The 24,838-nt window shown below is 51.6% G+C and overlaps 1 protein-coding gene and 1 long non-coding RNA gene across 3 annotated transcripts in view; one reads left to right on the forward strand and one right to left on the reverse strand.

The window, feature by feature from the left end:
* The window catches only part of CCDC88C (coiled-coil domain containing 88C), a 51,444-nt gene extending 27,008 nt beyond the window's left edge, over positions 1-24,436 (reverse strand). For both annotated transcript variants that reach the window (XM_069950723.1, XM_069950722.1), the window contains exons 1-3: positions 24,125-24,436; positions 18,796-18,896; positions 12,546-12,654 (exon numbers count right to left, since the gene is read on the reverse strand). In XM_069950723.1, coding sequence (XP_069806824.1) covers positions 12,546-12,654; positions 18,796-18,896; positions 24,125-24,184 — 270 coding nt within the window. In that variant the 5' untranslated portion in view covers positions 24,185-24,436. The remainder of the gene's footprint in view (positions 1-12,545; positions 12,655-18,795; positions 18,897-24,124) is intronic.
* LOC138771183 (uncharacterized) lies at positions 5,416-8,329 on the forward strand. The gene is made up of 3 exons (XR_011359557.1): positions 5,416-5,480; positions 6,390-6,597; positions 7,957-8,329. It is a non-coding gene; the product is annotated as an uncharacterized lncRNA (long non-coding RNA).
* Positions 24,437-24,838: the final 402 nt, after the last annotated feature.

A 24,838-nucleotide genomic window follows, 5' to 3' on the forward strand; every position in this document is an offset into this window, starting at 1 on the left:
TGGGAATTGTAGTTCTGCAAGAGCTGTAGGTTCCCTATCCTAGAGGAGGGGGTGTCTGGCGGTATTTCTAGGCCACCAGGTGACTGAATGTCAGCTCTAGAACCAGCAGTGTGGTCTGACCAGTGGGGGCACACGTCACTGGAGTCCTACACTCCGGCCCCCACTACCTCTGAAGGAATTAGTCACAGCCAATGGAGACGCCTGAATAGAAAAGCCCAAACAAAAAAAGCAGCGGCAGAGAAAGAAAGAGAGAGAAAGCACTAAATAAACGCTAAGGAACAAAACCAGCATGAGCTCATCCCCCGCACATTAACCCATTCACTGCCCGGGGGCCCCAAACCTGCAGCGGCCCCAACACACCCATAGCAACCAATCCAGCCTCCATCTAATACTAAAAGCAGAAAAAATTTTTTTTTTATATAATATATATATATATATATATATATATATATATATATATATATATATATATATATATATATATATAATTTTTTTTATTATTTATTTATCTATTTTTAAAACTTGGCTGCAGTTATTGTCCAACATACATCTTCACTTCTCTCCTACACAAATTCTATCTATCACTGTCCAATAATCTGAAATGTTTGTTTATCTGGCAACCATCATATCCACCGCTGTGCAGTATGTATCATGTAGACCAGAGTAACAACATCTGACTCTTAAACTACAACTCCCAGCATGCCCCGACAGCCAAACGTGCTGCACACACACAATGAGAGTTGTAGGGAGTTAACCTTTATGTGCCAGACTATCAGCCTCCGGATTACTGGACAGATATGTGCCGGAGTATAAACCTCCAGATTACTGGACAGATATATGCCGGGTTATCGGTCTCCAGACTACTGGACAGATATGTGCCGGACTATCGGCCTCCGGATTACTGGACAGATATGTGCCGGAGTATAAACCTCCAGATTACTGGACATGTGTCTTTTTTCAACCGTATTAACTATGTAACTATGTAACTATATATGCCGGGTTATCAGCCTCCAGACTACTGGACAGATGTGTGCGGGACTATCAGCCTCCAGATTACTGGACAGATATGTGCCGGAGTATAAACCTCCAGACTACTGGACAGATATATGCCGGGTTATCGGTCTCCAGACTACTGGACAGATATGTGCCGGACTATCGGCCTCCAGATTACTGGACAGATATGTGCCGGACTATCGGCCTCCAGATTACTGGACAGATATGTGCCGGACTATCGGCCTCCGGACCACTGGACAGATATGTGCCGGGCTATCAGCCTCCAGATTACTGGACAGATATGTGCCGGGCTATCAGCCTCCAGATTACTGGACAGATATGTGCCGGACTATCGGCCTCCGGACCACTGGACAGATATGTGCCGGGCTATCAGCCTCCAGATTACTGGACAGATATGTGCCGGGCTATCAGCCTCCAGATTACTGGACAGATATGTGCCGGGCTATCAGCCTCCAGATTACTGGACAGATATGTGCCGGACTATCGGCCTCCGGATATTCACATTACTGACACTGAGGTAGCAGAGCTGGGCGGCTTCAATACTGCAGTAGGAGTTGGGGCCCCCAGCTGTTGATAAGGGGCCCCATGTTTTACACTGCAGTCACATGACTCACGGCAGAGTCATTGTCGCCTTCAGTGATGGCAGGAACCAGTTTTACAACATTATGTTTTTTTTTTTTAAGACAATCCTCCTAAAATAAACAAAAGATATTGAGCGCCCAAAGTCCATAAAGAGAGAACACGGCGACTCCATACAGCGGCCAACTGGCTTTCCCAGAGTCCTAAAGGGTAAACTGCTCTGGTTCCTGGGAAAGCTGGGTGCACGTTGAAAAAAAAAAAAAAAAAACGTACTGTGGGAAGGATCACGGATCCCTCTGCAAATACGGACAGGTGGCGCCCAGTACACGAGACCACATGGGATCGGCTGTGCCCAGTACACGGGACTGGCAGCTCCCAGTATACTGGACCACATGGGACCTGCTGCGCCCAGAATACGGGACAACATGGGACCGGCTGTGCCCAGTATACGGGACTGGCAGCGCCCAGTATACTGGACCACATGGGACCGGCTGCGCCCAGAATATGGGACCACATGCTACCGGCTGCGCCCAGTACACGGGACTGGCGGCGCCCAGTATACGGGACCACATGGGACCGGCTGCGCCCAGTATATGGGACCACATGGGAGCGGCGGCGCCCAGCATATGGGACCGGCTGCTCCAGTACAGGGGACCACATGGGACCGGCTGCGCCCAGTACACGGGACTGGCAGCGCCCAGTATACTGGACCACATGGGATCGGCTGCGCCCAGAATATGGGAACACATGGGAACGGCTGCGCCCAGTACACGGGACTGGCGGCACCCAGTACGGGACCAGCTGCGCCCAGTATATGGGACCGGCTGCGCCCAGCATACGGGACCGGCTGCTCCAGTACAGGGGACCACATGGGACCGGCTGCGCCCAGTACACGGGACTGGCAGCGCCCAGTATATTGGACCACATGGGACCAGCTGTGCCCAGTATACTGGACCACATGGGACCAGCTGCGCCCAGTATACGGGACCACATGGGACCAGCTGCGCCCAGTATACGGGACCACATGGGACCAGCTGCGCCCAGTATACGGGACCACATGGGACCAGCTGCGCCCACTATACGGGACCACATGGGACCAGCTGCGCCCACTATACGGGACCACATGGGACCAGCTGCGCCCAGCATACGGGACCACATGGGACCAGCTGCGCCCACTATACGGGACCACATGGGACCAGCTGCGCCCAGCATACGGGACCACATGGGACTGGCTGCTCCAGTTCAGGGGACCACATGGGACCGGCTGCGCCCAGTATATGGGTATAAAGGACCGGCTGTGCCCAATACACGGGACCAGCTGTGTCCAGTATACAGGACCGGCTGCACCCAGTATATGGGTATACGGGACCGGCTGTGCCCAGTACACATGGGAACGACTGACTAAGAAAAGGGATGATCCCAACCTTCGATTTCTTGGAAGGAAATAAGAATAAATCAATACTTGGATTTGTCAGATTTTGTGCCGATAATCCCTGTAAGAGACGCTCAGGAGTATACGGAGTAATCCGACTAATGAATTGTGAGTGCAGTGTGTATACAGCAAACACATCCGCTTACAGGACAACAGGCAGCAAAGAGTTAACTGGGATTATAAATCACAGAGCAAACAATCCGAGCGTTCATCGGCCTGAATAATAGGTAGAGTCAACAGGAGGCGGAGGAGGACACAGCCTCACATATACAACGTCTCCACATCATGGCTGCTCTCCTCCAAAACATCGCTACACCTGGGCATAACTGGTGCTGAGCTGCAGTACCACCCACAACCTGAGGACAGGGGGGGCGCTGTTGATGGAAGAACACTGCCATGTCTGTATAGTCCTGCGCACAGGATTCAGAAAGAGCACAGGTCTCCTGACACAAAGGGTTAACCGGAACCCTCTGCCACCAGGACTGATGCCAGGACAGCACAAAGGGGCAGCAGCTCCGGGTGACAAACTGCAGCCTGAAAGACATTTGTTTAAGGTTACTACATTGTAAGTCTCATTGTAATCCACAATCATCTATGGCCTGCCAAAGGGAACAGGTTCTCCCAGCAGCGCAGAGGACTTCAGGAGGAGACCGCCTAGCAGCACAGGAGAGGGGTGTGCCCCCCACAGCAGCACAGAGGAACTCCGACCCTCCCTAGGCAGCACAGGAGAGGGGTGTGCCCCCCACAGCAGCACAGAGGAGCTCCGACCCTCCCCACAGCAGCACAGAGGAGCTCTCAACCCCCACAGCAGCACAGAGGATTATAGATTATAAAACACACAGGTCATAGATGCATCATATCATGTGGGTGACTGGTCTGGTCAGTTATTTGCCCCCCACCCCCGGTATCGGCCGCCCCTGTCCCCAATGACCCCGCAGCCTGATAGAATGATGAATGAGAAGGAAATCCGGGCACCGTCACCCGCAGTCCCGTTCTGTCTATTATAATAACAATGTAACGTTATATCCTATAATCACTGGACACAAGATAATGGGGCGTGAGGAAACTTTATAATCGGCCATTCCTTAGAGGGGGAGCTGGGTGACAACCACTATGGCCTCGATAAGACCCTCAAGTGTCAGATATCACCCAGCTTTCCTGGATCACTGAATGGAGAATCTACCGGGTCACAGTGGTCTATGCCGCCAAGTTCACCACCACCAACTATAACCGGGCGGCAATCACCAGGACTGGCATTGTTAGGGCTTATTCACACGGTGAAGTCAAATCGTAGGTGTTTTTAAAGTGACAGTGTCCTTATTTCAGCTCTAGGCTCCACAGACCTCCTGATACCTGCCGCCCCCGCACCCTGATGAGGGCTGACACATGGCAGCTGCACCCCCAGGTCCGCCTGTCTCTTGCACCATCTGTTGCAGGGGCAGCTGTCACCTGGCGGCAGCCATCACCAAGACTCATGAAAGATTAACCAGCTCCCCCCGTCCTCAACCCAAAGCAGCAGCGGTGTCAGGGGAGACGGCGACAGGGACAACAATGTAAGCACGAGAGACAGGGAGGAGCAAGGCCAGACAGTATCACACAGCAATGGCTTAGATACACTGCCTCAGCAGATATTATAGAAGATGAGATACAGCGGCTCAGCAGACAGTATCACACGATAGGCTTAGATACCACAGATCAGTATAAGATGGAGGTAGATGCAGAAGATCAGAAGATCCACTCAGTCATACGGCTTAGATACACTGGCTCAGCAGATATTATAGAAGATTAGTAGACAGCATCCCACATTATAGGCTTAGATACAGCAGCTCGGCAAACAGTATCACACATGATTGGCTTAGATACACTGGCTCAGCAGATATTATATAAGTTTAGATACAAAGGAAAAGCAGAGTATCACACATGACAAAGTGGATAAGTCAGACAGTATCACATTCACAATGTTTATAACCGCTCTTAGACTTGTTGCTTACCAGCTGGACTACAACTCCCATCATGCTTTGGTTGTCAGGGCATGCTGGGAGTTGTAGTTTAGCAACAGCTGGAGAGTACACACACACACATATTATATATATAATGCTGTGTAACCCTTTGCGGCAGTCGTGTCAGAGTGAGACGACTCCCATCAGGACGTCACAGCACCAAATATTTATTCAGCAGCCGGACAACAACTCCAAGCATCCAGGCAATGTCCAGCATGTTGTTTAAGTCACAGACTAAACAATCCAGCAGGAATTTACACAGGAGACTAATGTGCGGCGGTGGCGTCAGCCGGTGTGTACAGTGCTCAGCGGTTTCTATAGGGACCCCTAATCTGCGGAGACGGCGGCTCACAGGCCCCGCCCACTAATCACGTGTAATTACGAGGCTAACACGGAGAGGAATGAGGACGCCCATTGTTTACAGGACCAGCCACCCCGGGTCCTCCAGTATGAATGTGCGCTCCCTGGCAACGCTGACCACAGGCCATAGAGCGCACAGCGCCGAGTACACCTCCCTAATGACTGCACACAAGTCATCAGCAAAGAGAGATCAATATTAATAATAGATGGCCCCCGGGGGCCGCTGCCTGGCTGAGCCAGAGTGATTATAGCCTTAACCCTTGTGGCCCCGGCCTCCTCCAATATGAAGGGACAAATTATCATCTCATTAGTGGGTAAAATCTCCCAGTTATGAGCAGCAACAGGTGGAATCCTGGGGGGGGAGGTAGGGGTATATATATATATATATATATTATATATATATATATATATATATATATATATATATATAATATGGGGGGGGCATTCTTACTATGGAGACCCCCGCCCCTCAATGTGGGGAAGGAACAAACCAGGTATAACACACGGCCCCTCATGTTAGATGGGATTCCCCATAATCTAAATCTTCCGCACTGACCCCTGGTGAAACGAGTCGCCAGAGAGGAAACACGAGGGAAGTCACCTCCCCGGGATTTGCTGAGTATTCAGAATCCCAGAATTCCTTCCTTCTAGGCAACGGATCAGCGAAGGGCGAGAAGTGGCTGGTGATCCCCGCGGGGAGGAGGCGGTGGGTGTCAGCAGTGACGGACAGGCGGACGCCGGGTGTCAACAGTGACGGACAGGCGGACGCCGGGTGTCAACAGTGACGGACAGGCGGACGCCGGGTGTCAACAGTGACGGACAGGCGGACGCCGGGTGTCAACAGTGACGGACAGGCGGACGCCGAGTGTCAGCAGTGACGGACAGGCGGACGCCGGGTGTCAGGAGTGACGGACAGGCGGACGCCGGGTGTCAGCAGTGACGGACAGGCGGACGCCATGTTCTACCATTTTAATCCAGATTTGTTCCTTTTTTTCTTTATTTAGATTTTACTATAAAGCCTGCGACCTGTTATCCAGGATTAGACAAGATACACGGAGCGCCACCATCTACGGACCACACAGAACTGTGCCGATCTGTACAGAAGAAAGCAAAAGAAACTTTAATGGAGCCAAAATCCAGAAGTGTTACTGAGGCCTAAGGCCATGATCACATGATCAGAATCCAGAGCCCGGGGCACCATGGAGTAAGCTGGTAAGTAAGCCGGAGAGTAAGCTAAGGTGGCTACCAGGGGGAAACTCCACAAAGCCGCATTGCCCAGGCCGCGGTATGTAGATACGAGGTAAGGGGAAACAAACAATTGTGGCTCGGGTCTCCAGACCCACAGCCGGCCCCCGGACTTGTGTCTGTGATAGGAATCTAACCACACATGTGAACACAGCCGTATATACACGTCATGATCTCCTCCATATGATGGATCATGGATGCACAATGTGCAGAAACCAATGTCATTGTGACAAACCCAGCGCGTCTGCACCACATGCTGCTCCACCAGCTGAGGGGGAACCGGTCATGTGTAACATGCGGGGGCCAAGCTGAATGCCCTGACGGCTAATCCCATCGACCAAAGACAAAGAGAGGCCCCCCCGAGGCAGGAATCTCCATCACACCATTACTGCACATGGTGGAGACCTGGAAACCACAGCCAGGGGCACCAGGGATCTACACATGACAACCAGGGTGAAGACCCCCATTCTTTACACTGCCGACTGCCTCCTGATACCCAGAGGACCACCCAGCCCCATAGACAAAGGCTGGTAGTTATCACTACAGGTGGAGGGGGCTGTAGTGTAACCTGTTACACACAATCCCTATGGAGGGAGAATTACCAGGGCAATAAAGTCCACTCCACCTGCGCACACCCCTCCCTTAATATATACCATGGTTAATAGTGATCTGGCAGCTCTGACATCCCCCCTCCCGGGGACCGAGCAGAGAAAGGGTCTCCAGGGACCCCACAGTGTTTACTACAATGAAGAGGAGGAGGAGCGATGAATCTCCAGGGCGCCGTCTGAACATGTCCTGACTGAAAGAGAAGATGCACAGAGCTGCACTTAAAGGGCCACACACACAGGAAACTAACCAAGATGGAGGCCTTCATTGTAAGAAACCAAATAATCCCAATTACATTGCCCCCCAGGACCCAGACACCACCAGAGGGGCCGACTGCCTCCCACCCCCACCACACCCATTGTTCTCTGCCCTGGAGCCACCAATGCTGAGTAATAGATTGTATATACCTGTCCTACAGTCACCTCCCCCCGCCTGACATGGCTGATACCAGAGAGTATTAGTTTGTATATACCTGTCCTACAGTCACCTCCCCCCCCCCCAGCCTGACATGGCTGATACCAGAGAGTAATAGACTGTATATACCTGTTCTACAGTCACCCACAGATGGCTGATACCAGAGAGTAACAGACTGTATAGCAGATGCTGCAGTACATAGAACGAGGAGCAGATAATAGAATAGTAAGGATCAGCTTATCACCATGACGACATCAATAATAAACAATCCGCTGCTGTATACATCCTACCGGGTTATTGTTACAGGTGAGAAGGTTCCAGATGGGACAAGATAGAACACACAAGCTGAGCGTGACTGCGCCAACATATCGGCCGGAGACGTTGGACTGTGGCTTTGTTCTCTCCGTTTACCTACAAACCGCAATGTTACTACATAATTGTCGCTGTTCTCCGCTCTGAAAAGAATTATTGATACATCATCGGCCTCCATCACTTATCATTGTCAGCAGGTAAACAGGACAAGAAGCTTCTGTCATCACCCGGGGATGGCGGCGGCCGTGGTAGTGGAGAACGACCAATGGAAACAATGGAAATTTAAAATGGTGGCGGCTACAAGATACAATTGGTGCAGATCAGTCCATAGCAGATGCGTTCATCTCACCCTGTGGCTGTGTCAACACTGCTCAAAAAAATAAAGAGAACACTTATACAACACAATATAACTGCAAGTCAATCAAACTTCTGTGACATCAGACTGTGCACATAGCAGCACTGACTGACACTCACTGTCACCTGCAATCACCAGACCCCCTCAATAACGGAGGGTCCTGCAGGTGGGGAGCACACACCACTTCTCACTACCTAGGCTTTCTGATGATGTTTTGGTCACTTTTGAATGTTGCTGGAACTTTCACACTCGTGGTATCATGAGACGGACTCTACACCCCACACAAGTGGCTCAGGTAGTGCAGCTCATCCAGGATGGCACATCAATGTGAGCTGTGGCAAGAAGGTTTGCTGTGCCTGTCAGCGTAGTGTCCAGAGGCTGGAGGCTACCAGGAGACAGGCCAGTACACAAGGAGACGTGGAGGAGGCCGTAGTGTCCAGAGGCTGGAGGCTACCAGGAGACGTGGAGGAGGCCGTAGTGTCCAAAGGATGGAGGCTACCAGGAGACAGGCCAGTACACCAGGAGACGTGGTGGATGCTAGAGGCTACCAGGAGACAGGCCAGTACACCAGGAGACGTGGTGGATGCTAGAGGCTACCAGGAGACAGGCCAGTACACCAGGAGACAAGGAGGAGGCCGTAGGAGGCAACAACCCAGTAGCAGGACCGCTACCTCCGCCTCTGTGCAAGGAGGACCAGGAGGAGCACTGCCAGAGCCCTGCACAATGTCCTCCAGCAGCCACAAATATGCATGTGTCTGCACAAACGGTTAGAAACCGGCTCCATGAGGACGGTATGAGGGCCCGACGTCCACAGATGGGGGTTGTGCTCACAGACCAACACTGTGCAGGACACTTGGCATTTACCAGAGAACACCAGGATTGGCAGATTCACCACTGGCGCCCCCTGTGCTCCTTACAGATGAGAGCAGGTTCACACTGAGCACATGTGACAGACACTGTGGAGAGCGATCTGCTGCCTGCAACGTCCTTCAGCATGAGTGGTCTGGCAGGGGGTCAGTAATGGTGTGGGGGGTGGTATCTCTTTGGCGGGCGGCACAGCCCTTCATGTGCTGCCAGAGATAGCCTGACTGCCATTAGGTAGCGAGACCCTCAGAGCCCTAGTGAGACCATATGCTGGTGCGGTTGGGTTCCTCTTAATGCAGGACAATGCTAGACCTCATGTGGCTGGAGTGTGGCAGCAGTTCCTACAAAATGGAGGCAGTGAAGCTATGGACAGGCCGCCCGTTCCCCAGACCTGAATCCCAATGAGCACATCAGGGACATCGTGTCTCCTCCACCAACGTCACGTTGCAGCACAGACTGTCTGGGAGTTGGCGGCTGCTTTAGTCCAGATCTGGGAGGAGATCCCTCAGGAGACCATCGGCCAACTCATCAGGAGCATGCCCGGGCCTTGTAGGGAGGTCATACAGACACCTCATCAGGAGCATGCCCGGGCCTTGTAGGGAGGTCATAGAGCCGCCTCATCAGGAGCATGCCCGGGCCTTGTAGGGAGGTCATAGAGCCGCCTCATCAGGAGCATGCCCGGGCCTTGTAGGGAGGTCATAGAGCCGCCTCATCAGGAGCATGCCTGGACCTTGTAGGGAGGTCATACACCTAATCAGGAGCATGACTGGGCCTTGTAGGGAGGTCATACGGCCACCTCATCAGGAGCATGCCCGGGCCTTGTAGGGAGGTCATAGAGCCACCTCATCAGGAGCATGCCCAGGCCTTAACGGGAGGTCATACAGCCACCCCATCAGGAGCATGCCCGGGCCTTGTAGGGAGGTCATACAGACACCTCATCAGGAGCATGCCCGGGCCTTGTAGGGAGGTCATAGAGCCGCCTCATCAGGAGCATGCCCGGGCCTTGAAGGGAGGTCATACAGACACCTCATCAGGAGCATGCCCGGGCCTTGTAGGGAGGTCATACAGCCACATCATCAGGAGCAGTGATGATATTTGTGACACACACACATGCCAGTAGGACGCCATGTTACCAACCAAACAAGATGGAATTTTCCGCTTATAGGTCCCCTTCCTTCCTGGGGCACAACAAACAGCGGACACATCGGGGTACGTGTTAACCTGTCTATACGCAGCCACCATTGTGCGACATCACAGCCAAATAACACCCTGCGGCCCAACACACCGGAGCCCCCGAATATACAATGATCCTGGCCGCAGGGCAGGAAGCGGCTGATGTTCCTGTTATTGCTTTCTGACAAAATAACCATTAACAATATGGAAATAGTCAATTCTGTGAGTACACAGTCACGACACTGCAGCTGCTGCCAACCACAAGCGCACTACTAGCGGGTCCACACGAAACGTGTGAACGGAACCAGAGTGTGATCTGTAAAACACTGACAAACTCACACCACAGATCACAGAATATAGAAACAAAACTATCTGGTGCCACAAGATACTAGATCACACACACCTGTATCCTGTGCCACAAGGTACTAGATCACACACAACTGTATCCTGTGCCACAAGGTACTAGATCACACACACCTGTATCCTGTGCCACGAGGTCCTAGATCACACACACCTGTAATCTGTGCCACGAGGTACTAGATCACACACACCTGTATCCTGTGCCATGAGGTACTAGATATCACACACACCTGTATCCTGTGCCACGAGGTCCTAGATCACACATCTGTATCATGTGCCACGAGGTACTAGATCACACACACCTGTATTCTGTGCCACGAGGTACTAGATATCACACACACCTGTAATCTGTGCCACGAGGTACTAGATATCACACACACCTGTATCCTGTGCCACGAGGTACTAGATCACACACACCTGTATCCTGTGCCACGAGGTACTAGATCACACACACCTGTATCCTGTGCCACGAGGTCCTAGATCACACACACCTGTAATCTGTGCCACGAGGTACTAGATCACACACACCTGTATCCTGTGCCCCGAGGTCCTAGATCACACACACCTGTAATCTGTGCCACGAGGTACTAGATATCACACACACCTGTATCCTGTGCCACGAGGTACTAGATCACACATCTGTATTATGTGCCACGAGGTACTAGATCACACACACCTGTATCCTGTGCCACGAGGTACTAGATCACACACACCTGTATCCTGTGCCACGAGGTACTAGATCACACACACCTGTATCCTGTGCCACGAGGTACTAGATCACACACACCTGTATTCTGTGCCACGAGGTACTAGATCACACACACCTGTATCCTGTGCCACAAGGTACTAGATAACACACACCTGTATCCTGTGCCACGAGGTACTAGATCACACACACCTGTATCCTGTGCCACGAGGTACTAGATCACACACACCTGTATCCTGTGCCACGAGGTACTAGATCACACACACCTGTATCCTGTGCCACGAGGTACTAGATCACACACACCTGTATTCTGTGCCACGAGGTACTAGATCACACACACCTGTATTCTGTGCCACGAGGTACTAGATCACACACACCTGTATCCTGTGCCACAATGTACTAGATCACACATCTGTATTATGTGCCACAAGGTTCTAGATCACACACACCTGTATCCTGTGCCACGAGGTACTAGATCACACACCTGTATTATGTGCCACAAGGTTCTAGATCACACACCTGTATCCTGTGCAGGATGCAGTAATATCTGGTCTTACACGATATAACAAGACACAAGATTTCCTGTGAATACTTGGTCTCAATTCTTTCACTCCAGACCTCAGACCACCCAGACCAGTTATGGCAGAAGACAGGAGGGATGAATGGAGCGGCTCCACAATCAATAGAATCCTAGAATCACATTAGGTCGTGACCCACAGAGCTCACAATCAATGCACCGCAGTGGGCTATCCAATGCCCAAACTATAGAGCTGTGGTATATACAGTGTATACCCCAACTGGTGGCTCTACAGCCATTTCATAATTACAACACCCAACATGCATTGACAGCTGAAGGAGGTCAGAGAGGGAATGATGGGAGTTGTAGTTACAAAATTGATTAATACGTTTGTGATACATACATTTGTGAAACACATTTGTCTGTTTCATAACTTGTGGAATTACTGTATGGTATCTGAATAGACGCCCCGTGCTCTATAGGGCAAGATCAGCAGGTCACATGCTTCTAACCTGCTGGCACCCGGAGGGTTAAACACACCGGCAGCGGCATGCGGAGGGTTAAACACACTGAGGGTTTCCTGTGTGTCTGTGTAGCGGTCCCCGTACCTGATAGTAGGTCTTGATGTGTCGCACCAGGATTGTGAGGTTCTGAATCCGCAGGTTGGTGTCGTTGTTGACGTGTTTGTTGATCCGCTGGTTGGATGGTCGTGGATCACTGTGCGGGGAGAGAAGGGATCAGATTGGTCAGGGAGCAGTCATGCACAGTAAGGGAGGTATTACATGGAACGATTATCGTTCGAAAAATCGTTAAATCGTTTAATAGGATCCGGACCTATTTTTATCGTTTGCTCATCGTTCGCACATCGTTCAGTGGAATAAGAATTCACAGCTGAAACGTACGTAATAGCGACGACTAAACGACTGCAAGAATGATCATAAATAACGATCATTGTTTCGTGTACTTGGGCGAACGATTTCGGGTCGTTTGCCTTAGCGGTCGTTTAGATCGTTTATCGTCAATCAGTTAGTCGTCGGAAAATTGCTAGGTGTAATAGTACCCTAAGGGGCGCACTGATGTACAGTCAGGGGCGCCTGGGGCATCTGGGGGCCCAAAGCCACAGAAAAGACCAGAAGCAGCTGCATAGGTCACTGGGTATATGCACCTATGTATGATCCAATACGTTAAGGTCCTTCTGTAAACCTTATATACCAAACCAAAAAGAAAGGGGGACTACATCCACCAACAAAAATGCAGGACCAAATATAAAGAGGTATATTATTTTTCTTTTATTAGCATATATTATAATATATATATATATATATATATATATATATATATATATATATATATATATATATATATACTGTTTACAAAACACTTTAAAAACAGTATAGGAGCTGAACAATCCAATTAAAGAATAAAGGACGTGGCACTCACCCCTTCTTGAAGTCTTCAGTATAATACTTTATTTGTGTGTAGAAAAATACATATAGGCAGACAGACAACACGAGAGATACATAGTATAGGAGCTGACACAAACAGATCCCCAAGGAATTGGTGGTAGTAAATTAAGTAACACAATAAATATCCACAATACAACCGTATATGGGGTATATAGTATTGTTAATTTACACAGACGGAGCACTGGGCATTGGGCATATAACTAACCAGTATTATGCATAGTACCGTATAAAGCATACACAAATCAAATGATAGATAGATAGATAGGAGATAGATAGATAGGAGATAGATAGATAGGAGATAGATAGGAGATAGATAGGAGATAGATAGGAGATAGATAGGAGATAGATAGGAGATAGATAGGAGATAGATAGATAGGAGATAGATAGGAGATAGATAGGAGATAGATAGATAGGAGATAGATAGATAGGAGATAGATAGATAGGAGATAGATAGATAGGAGATAGATAGATAGGAGATAGATAGATAGGAGATAGATAGATAGGAGATAGATAGGAGATAGATAGGAGATAGATAGATAGGAGATAGATAGATAGGAGATAGCTAAATGCTCCGTCTGTGTAAATTAATACTATATACCCCATATACGGTTGTATTGTGGATATTTATTGTGTTACTTAATTTACTACCACCAATTCCTTGGGGATCTGTTTATGTGTCAGCTCCTATACTGTTTTTGAAGTGTTTTGTAAACAATTTTTCTATATATATGCTAATAAAAGAAAAATAATATACCTCTTTATATTTGGTCCTGCATTTTTGTTGGTGGATTTATCCCCCCTTTCTTTTTGGTTTGGTATAAAAGGTCACTGGACATATAGCTCTGATCTAGTCCCCCACAGCTGCAATCACAATTCTGCTCGATCATGTTATATACTATGGTGGAAAGGATCAACTGATACAGAGCAGCAGCATATTATGGGCCTAGGGAAGGCTTACAGGCCCATAATGTCTCTCTGCATCTCTATGACAAGTCCGGCCTGACCACGGGTCTAGAGATATGAAGTGACCACAGTATAGGGATCTATAAAGCCGCCTGTTCAGGTTACTGGACTCCTGGGCAGATGCAATTACAGCCTGAGACCATGTTCACACAGAGGGGGAAATCCATAGCGCTGTAGGAAGATTCTCTTTGTTGTCCAAAGCAACCAATCACAGCTCAGCTTTCATGGTCCAAAGCAACCAATCACAGCTCAACTTTCATGGTCCAAAGCAACCAATCACAGCTCAGCTTTCATGGTCCAAAGCAACCAATCACAGCTCAGCTTTCATGGTCCACAGCAACCAATCACAGCTCAGCTCTCATGGTCCAAAGCAACCAATCACAGCTCAGCTCTCATGGTCCAAAGCAACCAATCACAGCTCAGCTTTCATGGTCCACAGCAACCAATCACAGCTCAGCTTTCATGGTCCACAGCAACCAATCACAGCTCAGCTTTTAATTCCCATACTGTTCTGGCAGATTGAAAGCTGAGTGACCTCCACCAACCCCCCCCCCCCCCCCAGCAGAGGGCGCTGCGGGCTCCTGTACACACTGGGCAGTGTATGGGCGACCTCCCCCCCCCCCAGCAGAGGGCGCTGCGGGCTCCTGTACACACTGGGCAGTGTATGGGCGACCTCCACCTCCCCCCCTCAGCAGAGGGCGCTGCGGGCTCCTGTACACACTGGGCAGTGTATGGGCGACCTACCCCCCCCCCCAGCAGAGGGTGCTGCGGGCTCCTGTACACACTGGGCAGTGTATGGGCGACCTCCCCCCCCCCCCCCCCAGCAGAGGGCGCTGCGGGCTCCTGTACACACTGGGCAGTGTATGGGCAACCTCCATCTCCCCTCCCAGCAGAGGGCACCACAGCCTCCTGTACACACTGGGCGTTTTATGGGTGACAGCCGCACATTCTCTGGCTCGGCAGCTGCCAGCAGTACACAACAGTAAATCCTATAACAAGCCGATAATAGAGCGCGGCGTCTCATGTGTCCGGCACACGTAACTATAGTGTTCAGCTGTCCACCAGTCACCCCAGCTACCACAGGAGGACGGAGTCAAGGGCCACATCCCGGGGGCCCCAGGGGACAGCTGCTCCTGCCGGGCCTGGAGGTCAAAGGGCACAAACCGTCTCCAGGCTGTCACACTGACCGGACAACAAAACAGGTAACGGCATGTCCTGGGCAATGTAAGGACGCCATGTCACATCCCTGCCCAGAGATGGGGCCCCCAGACCCCACATTACAGGTGTAACCAGGATCCCCACCGACTAGTGATCCCCAAAAACCAGAGGGTCCCAGGTTGGGGATCACTAGCCGAGGCGATGCCCCTATATTATCCAGCTCTCCCCTCTGCCCCTTCATACTCGCTGCTGGAATCACTGCCCCCCACTCTGAACTGTGATGTATAGCAGCAATCCCCTCAGCAATAGGGGACCCCCCACATCCCGTATATCCCCCCCTGTGATACGTGATCTCTTGCAGCAGCCGGAGCCATAGATAGGATCCCGTCGGAAGGAATAGGGTTTCCCCTCCGCTGCTCTATGACCCTTATAACAAGTCAGATATAAACCTCCAACCTGGCACGACCGCAGAGACCACCGCACACAATCCCTGCACCGCACGACCGCAGAGACCACCGCAAACAATCCCTGCACAGTATGAGCGCAGAGACCACCGTGCGACCGCAGAGACCACCGCACACAATCCCTGCACCGCACGACCGCAGAGACCACCGCACACAATCCCTGCACAGTATGAGCGCAGAGACCACCGCACACAATCCCTGCACCACACGAGCGCAGAGACCACCGCACACAATCCCTGCACCACACGACCGCAGAGACCACCGCACACAATCCCTGCACAGTATGAGCGCAGAGACCACTGCGCGACCACAGAGACCACCGCACACAATCCCTGCACAGTATGAGCGCAGAGACCACCGCGCGACCGCAGAGACCACCGCACACAATCCCTGCACCGCACGACCGCAGAGACCACCGCACACAATCCCTGCACAGTATGAGCGCAGAGACCACCGCACACAATCCCTGCACCACACGAGCGCAGAGACCAACGCACACAATCCCTGCACCACACGAGTGCAGAGACCACAGAGACCACCGCACACAATCCCTGCACCACACGACTGCAGAGACCACCGCACACAATCCCTGCACAGTATGAGCGCAGAGACCACCGCACACAATCCCTGCACCACACGAGCGCAGAGACCAACGCACACAATCCCTGCACCACACGAGTGCAGAGACCACCGCGCGACCACAGAGACCACCGCACACAATCCCTGCACCGCACGACCGCAGAGACCACCGCACACAATCCCTGCACAGTATGAGCGCAGAGACCACCGCACACAATCCCTGCACCACACGAGCGCAGAGACCAACGCACACAATCCCTGCACCACACGAGTGCAGAGACCACCGCGCGACCACAGAGACCACCGCACACAACCCCTGCACCACACGACTGCAGAGACCACCGCACAAAATCCCTGCACAGTATGAGCGCAGAGACCACTGCGCGACCACAGAGACCACCGCACACAATCCCTGCACAGTATGAGCGCAGAGACCACCGCGCGACCACAGAGACCACCGCACACAATCCCTGCACCACACGACTGCAGAGACCACCGCACAAAATCCCTGCACAGTATGAGCGCAGAGACCACCGCGCGACCACAGAGACCACCGCACACAATCCCTGCACCGCACGAGCGCAGAGACCACCGCACACAATCCCTCAATAGGTGGACGGCATCATGGGAACAGATCATCAGATTGTAACCAGAGTCCTGGACTCCGCAGACCATGCAGGGGGCACCGTCAACCTCACGCCTCAATGCCTGGGAATGTGGAGCTCAGCTTCTCTATGGACTCAGGGAGAAGAGAAGACACAGACCCTCACACCTGTCCTCCCTCAGGGGGTTCCGGACCCTCACACCTGTCCTCCCTCAGGGGGTTCCGGACTCTCACACCTGTCCTCCCTCAGGGGGTTCCGGACCCTCACACCTGTCCTCCCTCAGGGGGTTCCGGACCCTCACACCTCTCCTCCATCGGGGGGTTCCGGACCCTCACACCTCTCATCCCTCAGGGGGGTTACGGACCCTCACACCTGTATGTTTCCATAATCAGCACCACTCCCCTCTTCAGACCATGTGTACTATTACACCTTGACTCCATTCACTTCAATGAGACTGAAATGCAATACAAGGGTGGTGCTGTTCTGGAAGAAACCACCTTTTTTGTAACCCTGGACGACCCCTTTATCCCAGCTGGAAACCGTCAGTAAGCAGGCTGCTTCGTGATGAGTCTTCTAATAGTATTTGTATTCCAATTATCCTAATAACTCTGCTTCACCTAGGAACATCCAGACAGACGCACACAGGGACATGCGGAGGGGGGGGGGGGGTCCACCCCACCGCCCGAATACACAGCTTCTCAGGAAGGTCCTATTGGTTTTCTCTGGTCAACAAAAAACGGTTGTAAACGACCTGAAATCCTTCACCATAACACAATGAACCATAGTCGTTAGTCAGAATAGTAATTAGTCGCTCCCAACGGCCGCCGTTTACAGTCTTACCGCTGGCTCTGTAAGGGTTAATAACTATGATCAGGAAGGGAATGGCAGTGAAGACTGACACAGGAGGAGCGATGGAGGAACAGTGCGGGGTGCAAGTAGAATCCCCAGGAGGTATCATCAGCCTCTGCACATGTATCTCAGCAGGCTGTACCGCGAGGCGTCCCCTTCACACATGGCTTGTTCTGAGCCGGGAAGGAAGTGGTCGAGAAGACGCGCTGCCGCTCTGGTGATGAACGTTCAAAGGACTCGATCCTATATAGTGATTAGTCATCTCTCAATGAGGAGGATGAACACTGCGCCTCTCACTAGGCCTCAACTACATAAACATCAATCATCAGTACTTAAAGGGATCCCGTCACCATGAACCAGCTATCTAAGCCATCGCCATCATGTCATAGAGCAGGAGGAGCCGAGCGGAGTGATATACAACTTCATGGGAAAAGATTCAGTATAACTTATACTTTATTAATTGGAATCTGTGATGTCTCTAGGCTAAAGAGTCCATTGAGTGACTCCGCCCCCTGGACTCCTCAACACAGAGTGATCAGGGATTTCAATCAACAAGTTACAAGTTATGCTGAATCTTTTCCCACAATGATGTATATCAGTGCGCTCAGCTCTTCCTGCTCTATAACATGATGGCGAAAGACCAGAGAGCATTGTCTGGGTGACAGGTCCCCTTTAAAGATGGGTTTGCACAAGTCACACATAAAGCAGCCCCCAAAACCTCTGGTAACCAAATCGGCTCTGCTACATCTGCTTACCCCCCTCCCGTGTACTCACATCTGGAGCATGATCTTGTTGAGGAACACGCCATCTACCAGATCCATGTAGGTCGCCAGTTTAGTCTCATTCTCGTTCCCGCACGGCCCAAAAGTTTTCACCTGCAGAGGAAAAAGAGAAATGATGGATGAGGATGATGAGGAAGGAATCCAACCGATGGGAGTAGTGCCGCCCCCGAGTACATTCCTCTGAGAGTATGTAATGGCCCGGACCCTGCAGGTTACATCCAGGAGGATCAAAGCTAAGAACCTTTGCCCCGCTGCATCGCATTGTCAGAGATGTAGTGTGTGTACCAGACACTGCAGAGCCGACCCGGCTACAATACAACCACATCACTAACATAACACACAGAGAGAGTGATACAGCAGATCCGAGTGACAAGGAGGATCAGTACAGGATCAGTAATGTATGTACACAGTGACCCCACCAGCAGAATAGTGAGTGCAGCTCTGGAGTATAATACAGGATGGAACTCAGGATCAGTAATGTAATGTATGTACACAGTGACCCCACCAGCAGAATAGTGAGTGCAGCTCTGGGGCATAATACAGGATGTAACTCAGGATCAGTAATGTAATGTATGTACACAGTGACCCCACCAGCAGAATAGTGAGTGCAGCTCTGGAGTATAATACAGGATGGAACTCAGGATCAGTAATGTAATCTATGTACACAGTGACCCCACCAGCAGAATAGTGAGTGCAGCTCTGGGGCATAATACAGGATGTAACTCAGGATCAGTAATGTAATGTATGTACACAGTGACCCCACCAGCAGAATAGTGAGTGCAGCTCTGGAGTATAATACAGGATGTAAGTTGGGATAAGTTATCGGTGATGACAGGCGGCAGATTGTGGCTCATGTTCCTGTATAGAGCTCGGGGTTGTGTCTCTCCTGGAGGCATTGCTGTATAATAAGCCCCCAGCCTCCCTAGAACCTTTATAACAGGATCCCTCGCTCTGCAGTCAGGACACAACTCTCCGGCTCTGCTCTGCAGACTAACAAAAGCCTTGGAACTGAGAAGGAAGTTATTGTCAGTGTGACCCAGAGCAGAGACAAAAGCCGCAGCCATACCCCCCCCCCCCCCATGAGACTCCTCAGCAGTCACTGCAGTCTCTCTGTCTGTCTCTGGAGAACCACTACCCTCTAAGCACCTGTCTCATGATGACAGCCACAACCTGTGTGACAGCGCTGGACAGACGGGACCCTAATAGACATCTCCCCCCAGCACCTGTGATGACAGATTCACACCCTGGGTGGTCCTGGCACCAAAACGTCCCACCTCCAGGCCCAGTTGGTGAAGCCGGTGATGGCTGGAGGGTCTCATGGCCTTAGGGCCCTATTCCACCGGACGATTATTGTTTGCATAATCGTTAACGATTAACAATTTCAAATGACCGCTATTGCGAAAGACCTGAAAACGTTTACTAATTTCCATGGAACGATAATCGTTACTTATGATCGTAATTGCGATCCTTTTTCTTCGCTATTTATTCGCTATTGCGTTCGTATCTATTGCGAACGACCGAACGACGTCTTATTTAATGCGAACGAGCAACAATAAAAATAGGTAGAGGTCTTATAAAGTGATCAACGATTTCTCGTTCAGTCGTTAATCGTTAACTGCATTTCAACCGAACGATTATCGTTTAGGTTCGAACGATTTAACGATAATCTGAACAATAATCGTCCGGTGGAATAGGGCCCTTAGAGGGGCTGCGATGCATCTGCAAAATGTACTGCAAGTCTATGGCAGATGGTCAGGTGTTGCAGTAACCTGTACACCGGCCTGGAGGGGGGGGGGGGGGGATGAGCTGCGGACTCCTGCTCCCTCCTGGGCCTGCGAGACCCCCCCCCCCCCCCATCCCTGAGAACTTGAAGATCTGAGAAAGGTGAAAGCTGATCCGGATTCTGATCTGTTGTGTGTAATGAGATGTTTCATATTACAGCAGAGTCGCCGCACCCAGATATAGAGGCAGCGTACAGCGTATACTATGGAGGGCAGGGGCTAAATACAGCAACACCTTATATATACACAGCCCGGATCCTAGTGACCACACAGGGGGCAAAGGTCACAGCACCATCCCCCCCAATGACTGATCCAGAGCCGCTCTATAAGGAGTCTCAGATCTACTGTGGGGGTCCGAGACTTGTGACCCTGATAGTGATGGTACAATGATCCGTATCAGAGGCCTGAGCTCAACCCAACACAAACTACACAAAAACACAGCGACAGGTCACAGCTCCGCCGTATATACAGAATAGATATATATACACACAGGATGCCAACATGAGATATACAGTAAATGGAGGGTTTCCTGCCACATCGTGAAACCTGTAATAACCATCTGCCACATAATACCAGAATACTGTGAAGTCACAATACGGGTGGTGGGGGGGGGGAGGAGACTACACACAGTGATGTCACAGTACAGGGATAATACACACAGTGATGTCACAGTACAGGGATAATACACACAGTGATGTCACAGTACAGGGATAATACACACAGTGATGTCACAGTACAGGGATAATACACACAGTGATGTCACAGTACAGGGGGGATAATACACAAAGTGATGTCACAGTACAGGGGGGATAATACACAAAGTGATGTCACAGTACAGGGGGGATAATACACACAGTGATGTCACAGTACAGGGGGGATAATACACACAGTGATGTCACAGTACAGGGGGGATAATACACACAGTGATGTCACAGTACAGGGATAATACACACAGTGATGTCACAGTACAGGGATAATACACAGTGATGTCACAGTACAGGGATAATACACACAGTGATGTCACAGTACAGGGATAATACACACAGTGATGTCACAGTACAGGAGGGGATAATACACACAGTGATGTCACAGTACAGGGGGGATAATACACACAGTGATGTCACAGTACAGGGGGGATAATACACAGTGATGTCACAGTACAGGGGGATAATACACACAGTGATGTCACAGTACAGGGGGGATAATACACAGTGATGTCACAGTACATGGGGGATAATACACACAGTGATGTCACAGTACAGGGGGGATAATACACAAAGTGATGTCACAGTACAGGGGGGATAATACACAAAGTGATGTCACAGTACAGAGGGAATAATACACACAGTGATGTCACAGTACAGGGGGGATAATACACACAGTGATGTCACAGTACAGGGGGGATAATACACACAGTGATGTCACAGTACAGGAATAATACACACAGTGATGTCACAGTACAGGGATAATACACACAGTGATGTCACAGTACAGGGATAATACACACAGTGATGTCACAGTACAGGGATAATACACACAGTGATGTCACAGTACAGGGATAATACACACAGTGATGTCACAGTACAGGGACAATACACACAGTGATGTCACAGTACAGGGGGGACAATACACACAGTGATGTCACAGTACAGGGGGGACAATACACACAGTGATGTCACAGTACAGGGGGGACAATACACACAGTGATGTCACAGTACAGGGGGGACAATACACACAGTGATGTCACAGTACAGGGGGGACAATACACACAGTGATGTCACAGTACAGGGGGAATAATACACACAGTGATGTCACAGTACAGGGGGATAATACACAGTGATGTCACAGTACAGGGGGGATAATACACAGTGATGTCACAGTACAGGGGGGATAATACACACAGTGATGTCACAGTACAGGGATAATACACACAGTGATGTCACAGTACAGGGATAATACACAATGCAGAAGTAATGTAAAATAATGTAGCTGAGAAGGGAGCTGGTATGGGCGGGGGGGGGGGGGGGGGGGGGGGGGGGGAAGACGACACTTGGATATAATGCGTCAATAACTGCACCTTCTATCTCTGTGGATTTGGGCCCTTCAATGACTGCCCCCCTGTCCCCCTGTCCCTGGTCTGGGAACCTTTGTTACTCATCTGGTTATAAATTTTCCTCCTCATCCTGTAATATACAAAACTTCCAGGACAGTAGGGGGGGGGGTCGCCCTGTGATATAAAGGGGCCCACAACCAGCCCCCCAGCTATGCCCATATCACACAGCAGATCTCCTGACCCAGGAGCTAGAAATATAATGTGCAGGAAGTATTGTGGAGCTGGGAGGGGTAAGTAGAGCCCCGGCTGGGGGAATTGTCAGGTTTGCTCCTTCCAGGGTTATAAAGTTTCTCCTGTGTCTGGAGGAAGTGGCCATGTTCTCACCTGCCTGTGACCCCCCAGATCTGCAGGAATGCCGCAGGGTGGGGGCAGGGCTGGGGGGGGATGAGGGGCTGCTGGGGGCTTCAGCTGAGGACACAGCAAACAATATACAAGCAATACAATATACAAGTGATGCAATAGCAGAGGAATACAATAGAATAGTGAGAGCAGCAGGTGGTCGGGGGGGGGGGGGGGGGGGGGGGGGAAGGGGGCTGAATACAGAGGGGTGCCCGCAGCTGCCATCACTGATACCTTATTACCAGAGAAAAGACAAATAACACTAAGATATACAGGTAAAAAGTACAAAGTAAGGAAAGGAGGAGGGGGGGGGGGGCAGTGGAGAGGGGGTCCCCAGCAGATGGGAGGGACAGTGGAGAGGGGGTCCCCAGCAGATGGGAGGGACAGTGGAGAGGGGGTCCCCAGCAGATGGGAGGGACAGTGGAGAGGGGGTCCCCAGCAGATGGGAGGGACAGTGGAGAGGGGGTCCCCAGCAGATGGGAGGGACAGTGGAGAGGGGGTCCCCAGCAGATGGGAGGGACAGTGGAGAGGGGGTCCCCAGCAGATGGGAGGGACAGTGGAGAGGGGGTCCCCAGCAGATGGGAGGGACAGTGGAGAGGGGGTCCCCAGCAGATGGGAGGGACAGTGGAGAGGGGGTCCCCAGCAGATGGGAGGGACAGTGGAGAGGGGGTCCCCAGCAGATGGGAGGGACAGTGGAGAGGGGGTCCCCAGCAGATGGGAGGGACAGTGGAGAGGGGGTCCCCAGCAGATGGGAGGGACAGTGGAGAGGGGGTCCCCAGCAGATGGGAGGGACAGTGGAGAGGGGGTCCCCAGCAGATGGGAGGGACAGTGGAGAGGGGGTCCCCAGCAGATGGGAGGGACAGTGGAGAGGGGGTCCCCAGCAGATGGGAGGGACAGGGGAGAGGGGGTCCCCAGCAGATGGGAGGACAGGGGAGAGGGGGTCCCCAGCAGATGGGAGGGACAGGGGAGAGGGGGTCCCCAGCAGATGGGAGGACAGGGGAGAGGGGGTCCCCAGCAGATGGGAAAACAGGGGGTCCCCAGCATATAGAAGGATAGGCAGGGGGTCCCCAGAGGGGCAGGACACTCACCCATGTGACCAGGGGGCTCTCCAGGAACAGGTCCAGGAGCTGGGAGATTGTTATATCCATGATCTTCTGGGAGTTGTAGTCCTGAGTTCAGAGAAGTAGAGAGGAGTAGTCCATGCTGCTGTCTGAGTGCTAACAAGTGAACAATGAGTCTCATCTATCTCTGCAGGGGGCAGAGACACAACCCTCACCCCTCACCCCTCCTCCTCCTGCTGCTGCTGCTGATCAGTGCTGATCTGCTCCCAGGTGATCAGTCCCTCTCAGCCCCCCATACAGTGACAGGGTGCAGGGGGGTCCAGCAGCAGAGAACTCACTCACTGCATGTCTGCAACTAACTACAGGTAGCAACTGTGCAGGCAGCATGGGGGGGAGGATGGGCAGCGGGGGCAGCCAATCACAGAGCGCAGGGGGTGTGGTGGGCTCTGCTCTGACCAATGGGAGGCTAGCTTCTGTTTGAAGAGGTTTTGAACAACGCTGAAGGGAGGGGGTGCACCTGTGCCCAGTGCGGGGGGGGGGGGGGGGGGGGTTGGGGGGGGTGTCCTGTGTCCTGTGTCCTGTGTCCTGTGTCCTGTGTCCTGTGTCCTGTGTCCTGTGTCCTGTGTCCTGTGTCCTGTGTCCTGTGCCCAGTGCCGGGGGGTGGGGGTCCTGTGCCCAGTGCAGGGGGGGGGGGGGGGGGGGTCCTGTGCCCAGTGCAGGGGGGGGGGGGGGGGTCCTGTG

The sequence above is a fragment of the Dendropsophus ebraccatus genome, chromosome 13, assembly GCF_027789765.1.
Source record: "Dendropsophus ebraccatus isolate aDenEbr1 chromosome 13, aDenEbr1.pat, whole genome shotgun sequence".
Classification (NCBI taxonomy): Eukaryota; Metazoa; Chordata; class Amphibia; order Anura; family Hylidae; genus Dendropsophus; species Dendropsophus ebraccatus.